The sequence below is a fragment of the Lampetra planeri genome, chromosome 17 (assembly GCF_965212315.1).
Source record: "Lampetra planeri chromosome 17, kcLamPlan1.2.h2, whole genome shotgun sequence".
In the NCBI taxonomy this organism is placed as follows: domain Eukaryota; kingdom Metazoa; phylum Chordata; class Hyperoartia; order Petromyzontiformes; family Petromyzontidae; genus Lampetra; species Lampetra planeri.
The window spans coordinates 5,545,758-5,560,712 of NC_136123.1; the positions used below are offsets into that span (position 1 = coordinate 5,545,758).

The window sequence follows — 14,955 nt, forward strand, 5'->3', positions numbered from 1 at the left end:
GCCCTGGGCAACGTCGTGCAAAGTGTGCATATGTCACGTGTCAAGCCAACACTATTTTCTTTTTTAAAGCGCTCAGCTGAAATATGCCAAGTAACAAACCAAATGTCGCTCAGTAATGTCGTTGTGTGCGGTTATTGGTGTCTGGGATTCTACCACTTGAAAATCTCGTTTAATCAGCCGAACCTAGGATCACAATGGTGCCGGCACTCTGTCCTGACATTGTACGAGCCCCAAGGGTGAGCAAGTCGACCTTGAATTTGAGGGACACCAAATGCGTGCGCGCGCGCATGCAGACCATGCGATGCCCCCCATCCCCCCCATTTCGCCTGTAAATGACACGGACACCGGGATAGTGTTACACTGAACACAAAACTGGAAAACGTTTATTCAACGAAGTTTAATCACCAACAGCGCCCGATTGCCCGCACACTGCAGCTACCGCTTCACCCCGACTCGTCGGCTTTAAATCCTGGGTTTGGGTCAATCTGCTGAATAAAGTGACTCATGGAGTCAAACCAGTGCACGCTGGAGCAACGGTGCAGTGCAGTGTACACGTGGCTCTCACCCACTGCCACTTTTCCCAAATCCAGCACCAGAGCCTCTTGCGAGGAGTTGCGTTGCTGATTGTGAGATTGCCATAACGGCCAGATCAATGCCCTTTCTTGGGAATGGATCACAACGGGACACAAGCCCAGCTTGACAGGTGTGACCCTGGTTTAGATGCCATTCGCAAAAAAACGTCACATTAATGGCAGTAAACTTCTAGATTTTAATAACCATCATATCGTTAAAAAGTCTCGACATTGTCAATGCGAGCCTTCCTTCAACAAACATTATCCGCTCAAAAGCCACATTTGCAACACTTATTTACAAGTGTATATCTTCCAAACATTATGTCGCGGTTTACCACGAACGGATCAAAACACCCAGAGGGCATCATTGCTCTCAGAACAGTACATGTTTCTTTATATCTGGGTAAAAACTCACTACAACAGAACTAAACATCCTCCAATAAACCTTTGCTCACATCAGATATCCTTAAATGTGATGTGTGTGCATGCATTAATCGGCCACCTTATTACTAAAGTTGTCGCGGTTGTGATGTACGGTGTGCTTTGATGTGCTTTTGTGTTGTGCCGCGTCTTTTGCCAGATTTATTTTCCAACATTCTGCGCCACGTGCTAGTCACCTCTTCGGAAACTGATAGCGAAACGTCGCACGATGTCGAAACAGGATAGAACCCCAAAGCAATTCAGATAACTAGTAACCTTATTCGCCTCAATGAGGAGTTCAAAACATGCTCACGTCTGTGCTGAATTGTTAAGTGGTTCGAGCATTGCGTGTTTTTCTCCTCCATTGAGGCCTTATTGTAATAATGCATATAATTTATTTTTTAAAAACACACTTTTTATGAAAAGTTCGTACTAACGAATGTGGGGTGTTGACCCTATTTATACCACGCACTTTATCTACCTTCACTTGTATAGTTGGGCTATTCAACATGACTAAAACAGAGCACTGCCTTTTCATTGCATCAACATTCTCATCTGAGCGGCTTTAGGAGCTGGGCATCATCAAGGCGGGGGTGCAGAAATGGAACATGTGAAATGGAGGAGAGGTAGAGTAAGACGTCAATTAACCGTGCTGTTGTGGTTACTATAAAGTCACCTCTTGTGTTTGGACAATCTGCTAAATGTGATGAGTGCAACTCCATAGACATTATCACAACGCAATGAGCAATTTGCACAGAAATAGATTTGTATCCATCAAGAAGCTGCCCATTATTTATTATAACGCTCGTTTACACAGAAAAACCTCAGTGTCTTATAACTCTTGGTCAGGAGGATCCTGCTACGTTTTCACACAAAGGGGAGATCTTTTAAATTTACTAATTTAAGGGTAACTTTTCAAATTTGGACCGCCACGCCAGCACGCAATGGCCTACACTTGGTGAACGGCGTTACGACGTCTTAAACGTCCGCTGTAAAGCAGACGGCGCGTAGTATTTGTATGGTTAATAAACCCGCAGTAGCCACACAACCCACTGGTTTCGAACAGTGGAAGCTCTACAAAAAAAAACCGACCGGCCACGTCACCGTCCCTATTAATACATCCCGATAGTAGTTTTGCAAACGCGAGTACTGGGGTCTGAAAACATACCGAGCAAAAAAAAAGGGTGCATATCCTTTTGTAAACTAAATGAACGACCCACAGTTTTGACATGTACGCAAAGTGAGGCCAAATGGACTATAATTAGCCACTGGCAGGGCATACCCAAGGCGTTGGAAGTGCCTCCACCCACAGCCACCCAACAGCACATTCCAGTCTATCGGCGGCGAGCAACACCGCCGGGTGATCTTTCCGGGGCTATTTTTTGCCAAATCCATTTGCACGTTTACCAGTCCCTACAAGGTTCTGGCCAAAGCTGCAATACATGGCGTGCTGTGTGTGCTGCCCGCCCCCCCCACCATGCATGGACAGCAGGAGAAAAATAAACTTTTTGGACATACGTCTGCATGTGCCATATTCCCCACCACACCCATCGGGCCATAGCTTGATGGTTTGGAGGAATTAGGTCGTCTCTACGTCTTGTTCTGGAAAGATGCAGTAGCCATCCACCCCACCTGTGATTATTTGATAGACAAATTCATGGTCGCGATTTAATCCACAATTTTCTTTTTTTACGTGGTAAATGGTTGCGCCTCTAGTGGTTGCTGGGGGTAATGTGAAACCAATACATAGTATACAGATAAAAAAAACTCAAGTCGATTCTTACAGACGCGCTTTGGTATATGTATCGTGCATTTAAGAATCAATATTAATCAATCAAGTGATGCATTGTTCCATCTCTCGTGTCGACGATTCCACGAGATGTCATCAGTATAACTGCCAAGAGTAACCTTGTGTGTAAATACAGTATCTATATAAACATACTTCAGCATCATTCTGCGTAAACAAGCAACAGGGTGGTGGTTGCTCGGCAGCAGAGCCAGTGGTGAGAGTTCCACATTCACATGGTGCGGGCCAGTTTATCCAGAGGCAGGACGCTGCCGACTTTCCAGAGGGATGGTGGCCCGAATTGACCCAGGAATGCGATTAAAATTCTCAACCTTTCAATCGGATCAACTGCTCACGCCACAACACCACGTAACCTGATGAGTAAATATATGTTGTACTGTACTGCTTAAATAAAAACAAGCCCACCGCAGAAACCCCGACGCAGCGACTATTAGGCGCCTTCACAATAAGCCACTACAGCACTGCACTGGCCAAGAATTCACGTGGAGGGCCATGCTATTTTTGGCTCTGCCCAATGCAACATACACTAAATTAGTGACGTCAAGGATTGCGAGACTTAATCGCCTGCCTTAGTGCCTTCCAACGTAATAAAATCCATGTTTAAAAAATGCATCCAAACGTTAATCCAGTTTTTTTTAATATATACATATGCAGTATTTATACGAGGGGTGCAGAGTTCAGGTCTGCTGGGACCCAATTTCCCTGGGTCTGGTCACATTCTGAATTTAATTCCATGCCAATGGGACGGTTCGTGTTTTCTCTGGTACAATCCTGATCATTAAAATTAATAGTAACACCATACGGACAATGCCGTCAGAGTCGATGGGCAAGGCAACCCCGTTGAAACACAAGGGGATTGCGCTTTCATGTAATTCACAAGAGTATAGAACAATCCTTCTTTATTATTTTAAAACATAATTAATAACATCATGTAAATAGGGTTTTGCTGTTCAAGAAAATAAACAATCCCCACTTTTGAATCCAACATAGGTCATTGTAATTCAACAGGGGGTGTCCAACCTATACAAATGCTGCAGTATAATGATACATTTTTTTATGCGCTTAAGGATCATTGAGCCGATTGGCTAATCGGGATGTGACGGCGCTTGATTGTGTCACAGTAAGATCCAGAAAATGGCGATCCAGTCATGTTTTTTCGATTACGATGTTTTCTTCAAAATCTGATCGGATCCGTATTTATTTTAATTTGTAAATTGACAGCGGGAAGTAAAAACCTATTGTGGTAAAAAAAACAAGGACGGTAAGTTTGAAAAAACCCTCTTATATCTAATACATAATGAAGATGGCCACTTTGTATACACAACCAGCATATTACTAACACTTCGCCAAAGAAAAAACATAGTCTAGCTGATGCACCAGAAGTTGTTTTTAATACTTGGCAACCATTCGAAGAGCTTAAGAGTGAGAATGACAAAAGCACACTTTCTTCAATCAATATTTCATCCAAAAATGGCATTGCATAAGCCTGCGAACACCTATTGGCCATGAACTTAATGGAACCGTATTTCATCATCTTTGCAAGTCATTCTTCAACCCTTTTTTAGTTTTGCTAATGAAAAGAGGCTTCACAATTTACAGCGAACCTTCCACATTTAAAGCTGCACGCGTACAATAGAACGTTAATGGACCAGAACCCCACGCTTTGAAGGAGGGAACAAGTGGGCACGCAGATGCAGGAACGGCTGAAGGAACACGTGGGCGGAAGAGCATGGGGGGTGCTTGCGTCTTTCTTCACGGGCGACTACCGTGCACGCACACGCGCCCTCGCACCATAACGCGGTGGTCAATAACTCCTCTGAACTTCTCTCAATTCGCTGGATCTGGGTGAGTGAGCATTGTCCGCGTGCCTGGGCCTTTTTCGCAGCGTCGAACTGCTCCGACAAACATAACCCGTCACGCACACCTGGAATTCCCAAGCTAATGTCGTGTATTAGCCGTTCGGGGGACCCACACGTGTGTTCAGTCGTGTGATCACGGCGCACGCGCGCCACTTCTATGGATAAACCTGTCCCGTTGCGAACCTGTGACATGCACATGACCAGCGTGTTTGCACGGTCAAATGAAAATGGCTCCGAACTCAGTGGATGGTTCTGAGGGTTGCATGCACACGCAATGCAACTCACATTTGCTGTCTTCCTCCTCTTGGGAAGAGGCAGCCGGTTATTCACCTTCATGACACATGAAGTTATTAAATTAGTTTTGAACAACTCAAATGCTTTACCGTTATGGAGCCTTCTACCTTGCTCCGCAATTGATTGTTGTTTGTTTGCCTGTACAACACTGCCCGGTGTTGCCAGCGCTGCACATAAGATAATGGAGTCGACTGTGATGAGAATGCGACCCGGTGAGTGATCGTTCTTGGGGGAGGGGAAGAGATCGGTGGGGGGGAGGGGGGTGGGATGGCTACGTGGCGCCGTTCGTCAGTGCGTGTATTCGTGGATGGGTGCGAAGGCGGCCGAGCCGAGACCGGCACGAGGCATGAGGCGCAGGCACTCCGAGAGCTGCCCCACCACCATCGACAGCGCCGGCTGCCTCGGCAGACTCAGGGACTCTGAAGAAAGTACAAACACAGAGACAACGAGGGTAGCGGTCTTCAGACATAGAGGAGTATACAATTGTAATGCAGGAGCGCCGGTCAGGGAGGCTGTTGTTGGCTGGTTGGCTACGAGGTCACAATAGCAGAATGGGAACATTTCCGAAACAGCTACATTAATCTTCAACTATGTTCTTTGTCAGAATAGAATTTTAAGATATGATATCAATTATTCGCGGTAGTTAACTGTATTGGTTAACTATCGTGATTTAACCCCATACGTTATAGATATAAATTATCAAATGACTGACGATGCAGGGGATTTATTGGCTGTCATAGAAGCAATATTTCCTTTTTTTACACATTTGCTGAGCAGACACAAATGCCAAAAATATTAAGCCGCCAGCAACAAACGTCACTTTTCAAAGTGGTAATAGATAAGAGAGAACACACTTCTTGCATTGAGCAAGGTTATGATTACAAGGGCTTGGGTAAAAGAGACAATGGGAGGGAAATCCATAGTGAAGCAGTGCTAAGGAAGAAGTTTTTATTTTCCTAGCTAAGGTCCCGTGAGATATTTAGCTCTTTTTCAGAAGCGACCTGGCCACAAATGATAGCTCAACGAAGTAGCTCATCAAGTGGAAATGTATAGCAGCCAAATACTCTAAAAGCATGTTTCTAAATGTGGAGTGAAAAACCAGAGGACCCGGAGAATAATCCACACGACCACTGGGAGAACATGCAAACTCTAAATATACAGGCTTTAGGGATCGGGATCAAATCCACGACCTCCGGCAAAGCAGGAGAGGGAGTTAACACCTCGCCACCAAAGCACCCCAAGATACGTATTGATACCTGCAGTGTTGCGGTTGCGCACAGTATGGATTAGATTAAATAATCAGTCTGGTAGACGAAGTCCTCAACGAGGGTGAAGGAATCGGAGTGGATAATGTACAAGTGAATGATGGAATGACTAGGGGCTGGGCGAGTGGGTGCGGTGGGCTCACCCAGGATGGTGCTGTTGAGGGCAGCGCACGTGTGTTCCCTCTGCGCCGGCCCCAGGAGGTAACCCACGGGGCTTCTCCACGGGTCCGCATATGCCAGCAGACTGAAAGCATCCTGATGGTGACACAGCATACAGACTCGTCACACGCTATACAACATAATTCTACACAAACATACATGCATTATAACACACACACACAATAAAACACACTAATCATAACAAAGATCTCCTCGTTGCCTTTATCTCACACCGATTAAGGGGGTGGGTGGTATGGCCAGCACTCCGCCTGTTCACCTTTGTCTCCCAAGTGCTGATGTTAACATACTAAACCAAGTACTTATATGAGGCAGAGTCTACCTAGGGCATTTCTTATATCACTTGCCACCGATATTAGCCATGGGAAAGAATCAAACTCGGGTCATCGGGTTCATAACAAGACAGCCACCATTCCTAGCGTTAAATAATGACACACACACACTCATGCAGAGAACACACAAACAAGGACGAAGACCCCAGACGGACCTGCAGGGCCCGGGCGTTGAGGTGCCACGTGTGTTCGCGCGAAATCTCGCTGCACATGCGCTGCAACTCGGCCTGCAGCTCCCGCCCAAAGTGAACCATGTGCTCGACAGCGCCGCCGCATAGCGCCCACGGCCTGGGACCGCCAGGGCGCTCATCGTCCCCCTCCACGTCTGAGGCGGGGCACAGGGCAGGGCACAATTAAGGAGTGAAGGAGGCTTGAGAGCTCATTTAATGTACCTACCGCAGTTGTCATCAACACAGCCCTTCAGCCAATCCACTGCTGGATGAGGACCTCCCATGTCACACGGGTCTTGGGAATGATTTCATTAGCACGGTTCTGTGAAGGCGGGGAGCATAGACGTTCGAGAAAAGCACAGTACAACAATGGATTTTGCTGCACTGCCCCTCTGCTGACAACGTAGCCTTTACACAGGTTACACGTGGTGCATGCCATGGCCAAATCACGCAGAATGTGCCCGATCTGAGCAGACCTCAGACGCCAAGCATTGCTAAGCCTGCATATTGCTTGGATCATCATCATCATACTAAAGGGTGCATACACCGTTTTCAATTTAAATTTGGAATATGAAACTGCATTATTGCATAAAAAGAGGCTAACCTCAAAATATGATCTTCGTTCATGATCAATGAGACATGAGGTCATGTGTTTCCAGGGAGTCCTGGGTTACAACAATTAGAGCCAAGCAGATAATTTCAATACATAAACCAAACAATGCAGAAAACGCAGTTTGAACGCATGTGCACCAGAAAAAAGAATATTATAAATAAGATGACTAAATATTAGGTGTTAAGAAATGTAGTACACATTATATGGGGGGGGGGTCTGCATAAAAACGTACAACTTTTACATTCATATTTAAAAGTGGGGAAGCCCACGTTACATAAATCTGATTGCCATTGCATTCTTACAAGTTCTCTCATTCTTACAAAGAGCACACCGGCATGTACTGGCAGCAAAATGCTCGGTACAAAGCTTGTGTTGCGATCGAAACGTCGTGTTTTCTTGTTTATTTTTTAAATTAATTTTTAACCTATCTACGTGACCGAACCGAAAAACCCAAAGAATATGAATTCCTGCAGTCACGAAAGCTTTAAGTCAAGATTCAAGTTACTCAAGTCAAGTGGATTTCCTTCGTTTAAACAGGCAAGGCCCCGGTGCAGTAACGGGGCCTCAATTAACATCATGTGAGCCTCGGGCTGTGACATCACTGCACAATGGCATAATATTGGTATGTTTTTGAATATGATGACGCTTGCTTACCGAGGAAAGTGTCACTGGGTCTGCGACTTTTTTCAGGAGCGTGCAGCCACGTTTTCAGAGTAGGGGGCAATGGTTGCTGTGTATAATTGTCACGGGGTCTCCAAAGTCCGTTTTTATATTTTAAACTTAATGTCTTTAATTCTACATGTTCGGGCGTTCATGTACATTTAACTTACGTAAAGCGCTCAGAGACGCCGTCACTGATACGAAGGCACTGATACGAAGGCGCTGTATAAACGAAAACCTGCTGATTTTACAGCAGTCGGCACACACGCTTCATCACCTTTATAACGTTCAATGGGAAACAAAACTTCAAGTGCACAGCCACCTCCGCTGTCTTCCCTGCAGCTAGCAGCAGCCTCAGTGACTCACCGGCCTGTGGCGGGTGCAATTCCAGCGCCCCGTTTGTCGCGTGCTGCCTGCCGTTAGACACTCGCTCGCTGGAGTCGCCGTGTAGCCCGTTTGTGCAACACTCCATGGGAGTCTCGCCGGTGTCTGCCACCTCCACGGCTCCACCGGCCCCACCGGCCCCGCCGTCGCCCGGCTGTGATGATGTGGTGGGCCTGAGCATTGCGTGCGTGCGAGATCAGCGTTCCATGGCAGCAGTGGTCAACATTTAAAAATAAGAAGTTTTTTTTATTTTAGTCAATGACTATGAGTGATCGTAAAACATTTTGATTTGTCAATTACGCTACAATGTTTAATTCTCAAATAGCAAATGTGCCAAATTAAGTGAAAAATATTTAGAGGGTTATTTTTCATATGCTCGATGGTAACAGGGTTGAGAGCACCAACTCACTCGGTTTATTAATCCAGTTTTACCAAGGGTGGCTAAAACCCAAAATCAGGTTTTCAGCGGTGCCAGACTCACAACTCAAAAAATTACCCTGTCCAGACACATGCTCAGCTCACTCCCACAGCTATTACTGGGTCGCGTAGTACGAGCGGGTGACGCTGTGCTTCTGCTGCTGCTGCGTGCGGTGCGCAGTGCACAACCCTGTGCACGGTAGATGCATCGGGTGCAGGGCTGGTCGCTTCGTACCTGCTGCTGCTGCTGCCGCTGCCGTGGGGTGTGGGGCTGCACGTGCGACGAGCTCTCCTGTCCCGGCCGGCGTGTGGCGTCCTTCCCGTGCGTCCGTTACTCGCGCAACTCATTCCGGCCTCCGCTGCTGCTGGTGAGTAAGAACGACCGCAATTAGGCGATGCCAGGGGCGGGGGAACCTACAGCCCCGTGGGCTGGATTATGAGGCCTACCGCTTAAAAACGGCCCACATATTAAATGTATCAGTCACTGTAAGAATCTCAGCTGCTGTATTTGGGTACTTGAGGGGAGTGATTTTGGCCTGGCAACACTTTGTTTCCAATTTACCATGCTCGGTCACTTTTGTCACTGTAAGGGGGCCCCTTTAAACTCAGTTGACATGCACATTATTTTACGCGTTACCATTGGATAACAATGAAGAGTGTGCGTATTAATGTGTAGGCAACCAACAGTATTTGAAATTCCTATTCGGCCATGAGTAAGGAAAAAGTTTCCTGCCACTGGGCTAGGCTGACTAAGGACAAGATGAGCTTACCGTTCAGCAGATATCGGTATCGCGAGCAGTATATGCGAGTGTGGATGGGAAGTATAGCTCCAAGCTAACCTAGGCCCCTGGTGGTGCCGGCAGGAGAGGAGGGGTTGGAGGAGGAGGAGGATGCTGCGGTGTGGCCGGATCCGTGTGGCACCCGGAGCCCATCCTGAGACTTGGGGCTGCGGGCGCCCAGCGAGCGTACCTCACTGTCCGTGCCGTTCACCATCTCCACAAACTGCCGCACTCTGTGGCATGCGCGAAAGGAGCAACACACGGACACACGCACAATACACAGGACACACGCAAAACACACACCTATGACATGCGCAACGCATCAACCTCGCAGGCAATACAGGCATATCTTACATGCAACTGGAGTAAGAGCCGACATTGAGCAGCTGTTACGATCCAGCCTGGCACACTGTCGGAGGTTGATAATAATGACAACAATCCCATTTACCCAGAAAAGTGTCATGAGTCTCAAGACTTGCTTTCAGGAGGGGCCCTGTATTGGGACATTTGGCAAATTCCAAGAATGGGTGTTTATCTTCATTTGGAAAACAACCAGAGTGTTTTGAGAAAATCCACATTTAAATGGGATCCCACTTATAGCTCCACGCAGTTGAATAAAAACGGTCGACTAATGTGCTATCATTATTCATCCACCTTGCAGCCAAAGCCTGCAACACCTGGTATTACCAAGCAGTCTCCCACCCAAACACTATCTGGCCTCAAACACTAACTGGGCTAATACACCAACAGAGTCCAAACACGAAACCGGGCCCAAACACGAACCGACTGGGCTCGCTAAGCTTAAGAGATGTGACAAGTTTGTGGTTTGGGAAAAGACCTGGGTGCCAACAGCACGCAATCATCCCCACAGTCCTGCGATCAGTCAACACATAGCGATTCTTGGCTCAATTTTAGGCCAAGTCAACTCAGTGGAGGTCAGTACAATGTACAGACAACAGTTACCACCTGTAAAGTTGCAAGCTTATGAGCCCACGCAGAGCAACCACCGCAGCGGTCTCACTTACCCGGCTTGAAATTCTCTAGTTCTGATCAATCAATCGTTATTAATACAGCGCACTTCACATCAACGACATCAATCAGCTCGCTTCATTTAAAGCAAAAATATTACGCAAGTGCCCAACGCGCGCGTGAAGGAGGCGCGTATCCGCAGCGGCTAAAGTGCCCGTTCGGAATCGAGACAGGGGGCCCCCCACCACCCCCCCTCACTTGAGCCGGAAGAGCAGCTCCGGGTAGCGGTCGAGCAGCCCGGGGTAGCTCTGCTGCGTGGCCTCGATGGCCTCACCCATGCGTCCGGCCAGCACCAGCGCCTGGATGCCTGGGCCCCCGACACACAGCAGCAGCAGCCGCGATCGTCGCAAGCAAACGCCGCCAGGGCTACAACTGAGAATAACGTGTGGGCGTCGTGCCTGGAACCCACCCTGACCGGGGCTAGCGATTACTGCCGTCATTGCAAAAGTTCTAACTGATGTGATGATTCACGCCAGTGAGAAATACACTCTTGTGTGTCGCTTAACAATGCTGGGATCAGCGTGCTTTGCAACGGCCTTCATCGCAACGTATTGCGCCTAATGAGCAATGCCTTATGAAAGGAGACCAATATTAATCTATTGTCTCACTGAAAAGAATGACTTTAATCTGGGACGTTTAAAATAGATCTCTATTCGTTGAATGTGATGACAGAGGCTAGAGCTGTGACACATGCACAGTGCATGAATGTTTCCAAACACAGTGGCCTCCCATCCACATGCGGCTCTTCTACAAAGGTCTATTACATTGGAAGTGTACCATGCGTGATGATGAGTGGGATGGCGGTGAGCCTGCGGAACTCACGATGCCGGTTCCGGACCGAGCGCATATCCTCCTCCTGCTCCAGCCCTGTGGATGCTGCAAAGGCCTCCGCTGTGCCGCAGTACCCATGATGCACCAGGTAAGATGCCACCATGCTGTGAGATTGGGACAGGGACAGCATAGGCATTGTCAACACACACGTGTTTGCGACATAAGTTATGCCACCAGCACACAATAAACTACTCTCGTAATAAGCTATTTGCTAACAAAGACGTTATTTATAATACAACATTAAGTTATTTGTCACGGAAATGACTGGACAATTGCAGGACCTAGTGGCTGCTGCGTGAACATACATCAGGAATGGGCATGGCCTTGGTGGGCATCCATGCGGGCTGGTGTGTGTCTGTACATCTGTGTGTGAGTGACACCGAGTGTGCTTGCATGTGTGTATGTGCATACGTGTGTCTGTGGGATGATGATTGTGTAATGTGTCTTTGTGTATTTTTGCACGTGCGGAGCAGTGGACTTGTTGGTAGTATATTGCACGACGGACTTTGTAACCCGAGTTCAATATTCATCTGCAGGTAACATTAGTGATGATTATCTCAAGTGTTAATGTGCCTCCCCAAGGTCGACTCAGCCTAAAATGAGTACCAAGTGCAGTGGATAAAAATTAACCCGTAAAAACAAAGTTTTTAACTATAAATTTCAGTTTTTCTTGAGTAAGAGTTTCATTTTTATCACATTGGTATTTTAAATTAAATATGAAATGCATTTTTTCCTAAAAAGTGCGAAATTTTGCTAAATTTTTTTCACGAAAATAAATTGTCATGCACGACGAGTCTGTGTGCAAAATGTCAGCTCGATTGGATCACGGGAAGTGGGTTAAAAAACGACCGAAAGATTTGCACGGTCGTAAGCGCGCAAGCAAGCAAGTGAACTTAATATAAAGGATTTAAAAATGGAAAATAATAGCACAAGTGAGGTAAGGGTGGCCAGATGTGGTGTTGGCAACCTACTTCCTGCCTGGTGTGCTGTGCTGGCCTTCATAGGTGCTTGCTAACAGCACTTGCCCCAATATCCTAAAGTCTTTACGGGGGACATTTGTCTTTGTGTGCGTGTGGCCTGCAGTTTTCAATAACGTCATACGAAATAAGTCAGCGGCAGAAGTGCCGACCACTATCCCGTTTCGCCTCCCAAAAACAAGCAGCGACCAACAACTCGCAAAATCTCTGGCTTGTGCCGTTACATGGCCCGGGTTGGTCAGTTCGGGTCAAGTCAAGTCAGGAGAGGTCTCACAGTGGGGATAGTGCTGTTGGCGGGGGCTAGGTGGGCACTCACGTGTGCAGGGTTCCCTGCCAGGCTGCGTGGCTGCCGGGCGTCGGGAAGCGGGCGATGGCAGCGGAGATGCGAGCGCGCCACTCTTGCATGTGGTTCTCGATGTCGAACGCAAACGGCTGCCCCCCAAAGTTCGCCTCCACCACCTCCCCCGGGGTCTGCAGCCCCACCGTCGGGTAAAGGTTGGGCTGCAGCACACGGGGATAACAACGGAAAGAGTGTTGGGCGTCGCCATATCATTGGGTACCACGGTGCAATGTCGAATATCCACCTTGACCAATGAACCGCCTTCGGCCGAGGTTCTGGCAAAAAAGGCATCCACCACGTCCGCCGAGTCCACAACGTACACAAACCAGAGTGCCAGCCTGGGCAAGGCCAAGCATGACCACCGCTCGTCCCATCACGGGTTAGCATGGCTGCATAAAAGAGAAGTTGGCGTCCTCACGGAACCCCTTGTTCTATACTCATTTAAATTGTAGGTTGGAGAAGGCTTCTTGCCTTACCTTGAAGACCATATTGTATTCGTAATCACATACCTTGCCTCGATGAAGAGATTAAGAATGCAGCGTGGTCTACAAGAAACGACAAGAACTGTGCTCTATCAACAGAGTTGGAGTAAAACTACGGGAACCCTCTCCCAAAGCCCTCTCGTGGCGAGCAGACCTCGACATTGGCGTTTAGATCCTGCACAATGTACAACACACGGAGGTGCATACGTATTACAATGTTTTAATGTGTGCGGGAAATCGGGGGACTCAGAGAAAAGATTACAAATACGGGGGTAGCCAAAAAGAAGATATGATTGCACACCATTTATCAGCCATCCGTATACAACAACGGTGGACATAGCTGCACTGGGACTGAGGAAGCCAGTATGGTATTTATTGTATCAAACATCAATGAGAACACTGGTCTTGTCACTGCATCGCGCACTTTCAGACGCGCCAGAACGCTCTTCCTTCCGATATCACGAAGCCACTAGAGCTATGCACTTTTAAATCAAGATAGAAAACTAATTTCTTCATCACTGCTTTTAATGTTTAGTTGGTTGTCCATCACCCCTCTGATTTCTCTCTCTGATTTGCACACTTGGATACGTACGGTGCAAAAGAAGTTCAACATACATATATACACGGTCTTACCACAACCCAATTGCACACACGTACACTATTTTGTCAAGCCACTGCTGGATTAGGCCTACCCACACTGTGCGGGAGTCGTGGAGGTTATTATGAATCCATTTCACCGCTCGGGTTAGTGCGGGTTGGTCAAGATGGGGAGCATAAAAGTAGGAGTAGTAGAGCACAACAATGGATTTTGCTGTGCTGTCCCTCTGCTGCCCACCACATGGCACTGCAGCAGCCTCTAAGACAATGCATATATTATCAGAGTATGTTTTTTGTTTGCATTCTGACCACAAGTATTGTGGTTAATGCAGACATGATTCCTTGTAAAAGGTTTCAGTTTGGTGTTTTGACATCTTAACACCTGCTTTGTTGCCAGAAAAAAGGGGAAAATCTATTCTGGTGGTGGTCACTCATCCAAACATTACCCAGGAGCTTAGCTTTCCGAGGTATGATGAGATTTGGTCACAGGAGCGATTAATGTTCACCGAGTAATTTACACGCGAATGGTGGAAGGCGGCGAGTAACACAGTAAAAGGTGGACTGGCTTTTGAGACCTTGCGGCCTGGAATCGTGAGCCATCGCCGGAGCTTAACAGTCACACCGTAGAATGTGCCGATCATGCAAAGTGGTAACCCCAAGAGGGGGGTAATGAGGAGGAGCTAACAACAGGTGGTGGTGTACTTCACTGGAAGGTAAAAACCAGCTTGCGCTCGTGGTGCATATTAATGAATTTTCAACTCACCGGGAGATCTGTGAATGCTGTCCCTGTAAACAGTAAAAACAAAATAAATGGATTTAGTAACGGTAAGTTGAGACGGGTTGTTACTTTGAATGTGGCTGGAATATGCAGCCTTACACAAACGCACCTAACCACATGTGAATGCGGCAAACTGGTTTGGCGACATACAGTACAACCCTCTGCATTCATA

The 14,955-nt window shown here is 47.3% G+C and overlaps 1 protein-coding gene across 2 annotated transcripts in view; it reads right to left on the reverse strand.

The window, feature by feature from the left end:
- Nucleotides 1-350: 350 nt before the first annotated feature.
- Nucleotides 351-14,955, reverse strand: part of LOC144723305 (ran-binding protein 9-like) — a 30,357-nt gene continuing 15,752 nt past the window's right edge. The window contains exons 5-14 of one of the 2 annotated variants that reach the window (XM_078601940.1): nucleotides 14,769-14,791; nucleotides 12,903-13,087; nucleotides 11,601-11,713; nucleotides 10,977-11,085; nucleotides 9,810-9,982; nucleotides 9,206-9,335; nucleotides 8,536-8,726; nucleotides 6,882-7,051; nucleotides 6,361-6,472; nucleotides 351-5,371 (exon numbers count right to left, since the gene is read on the reverse strand). In XM_078601940.1, the coding sequence (XP_078458066.1) occupies nucleotides 5,241-5,371; nucleotides 6,361-6,472; nucleotides 6,882-7,051; nucleotides 8,536-8,726; nucleotides 9,206-9,335; nucleotides 9,810-9,982; nucleotides 10,977-11,085; nucleotides 11,601-11,713; nucleotides 12,903-13,087; nucleotides 14,769-14,791 (1,337 nt within the window). In that variant the 3' untranslated portion in view covers nucleotides 351-5,240. The remainder of the gene's footprint in view (nucleotides 5,372-6,360; nucleotides 6,473-6,881; nucleotides 7,052-8,535; nucleotides 8,727-9,205; nucleotides 9,336-9,809; nucleotides 9,983-10,976; nucleotides 11,086-11,600; nucleotides 11,714-12,902; nucleotides 13,088-14,768; nucleotides 14,792-14,955) is intronic. The other variant, XM_078601941.1, reaches the window with a different exon arrangement.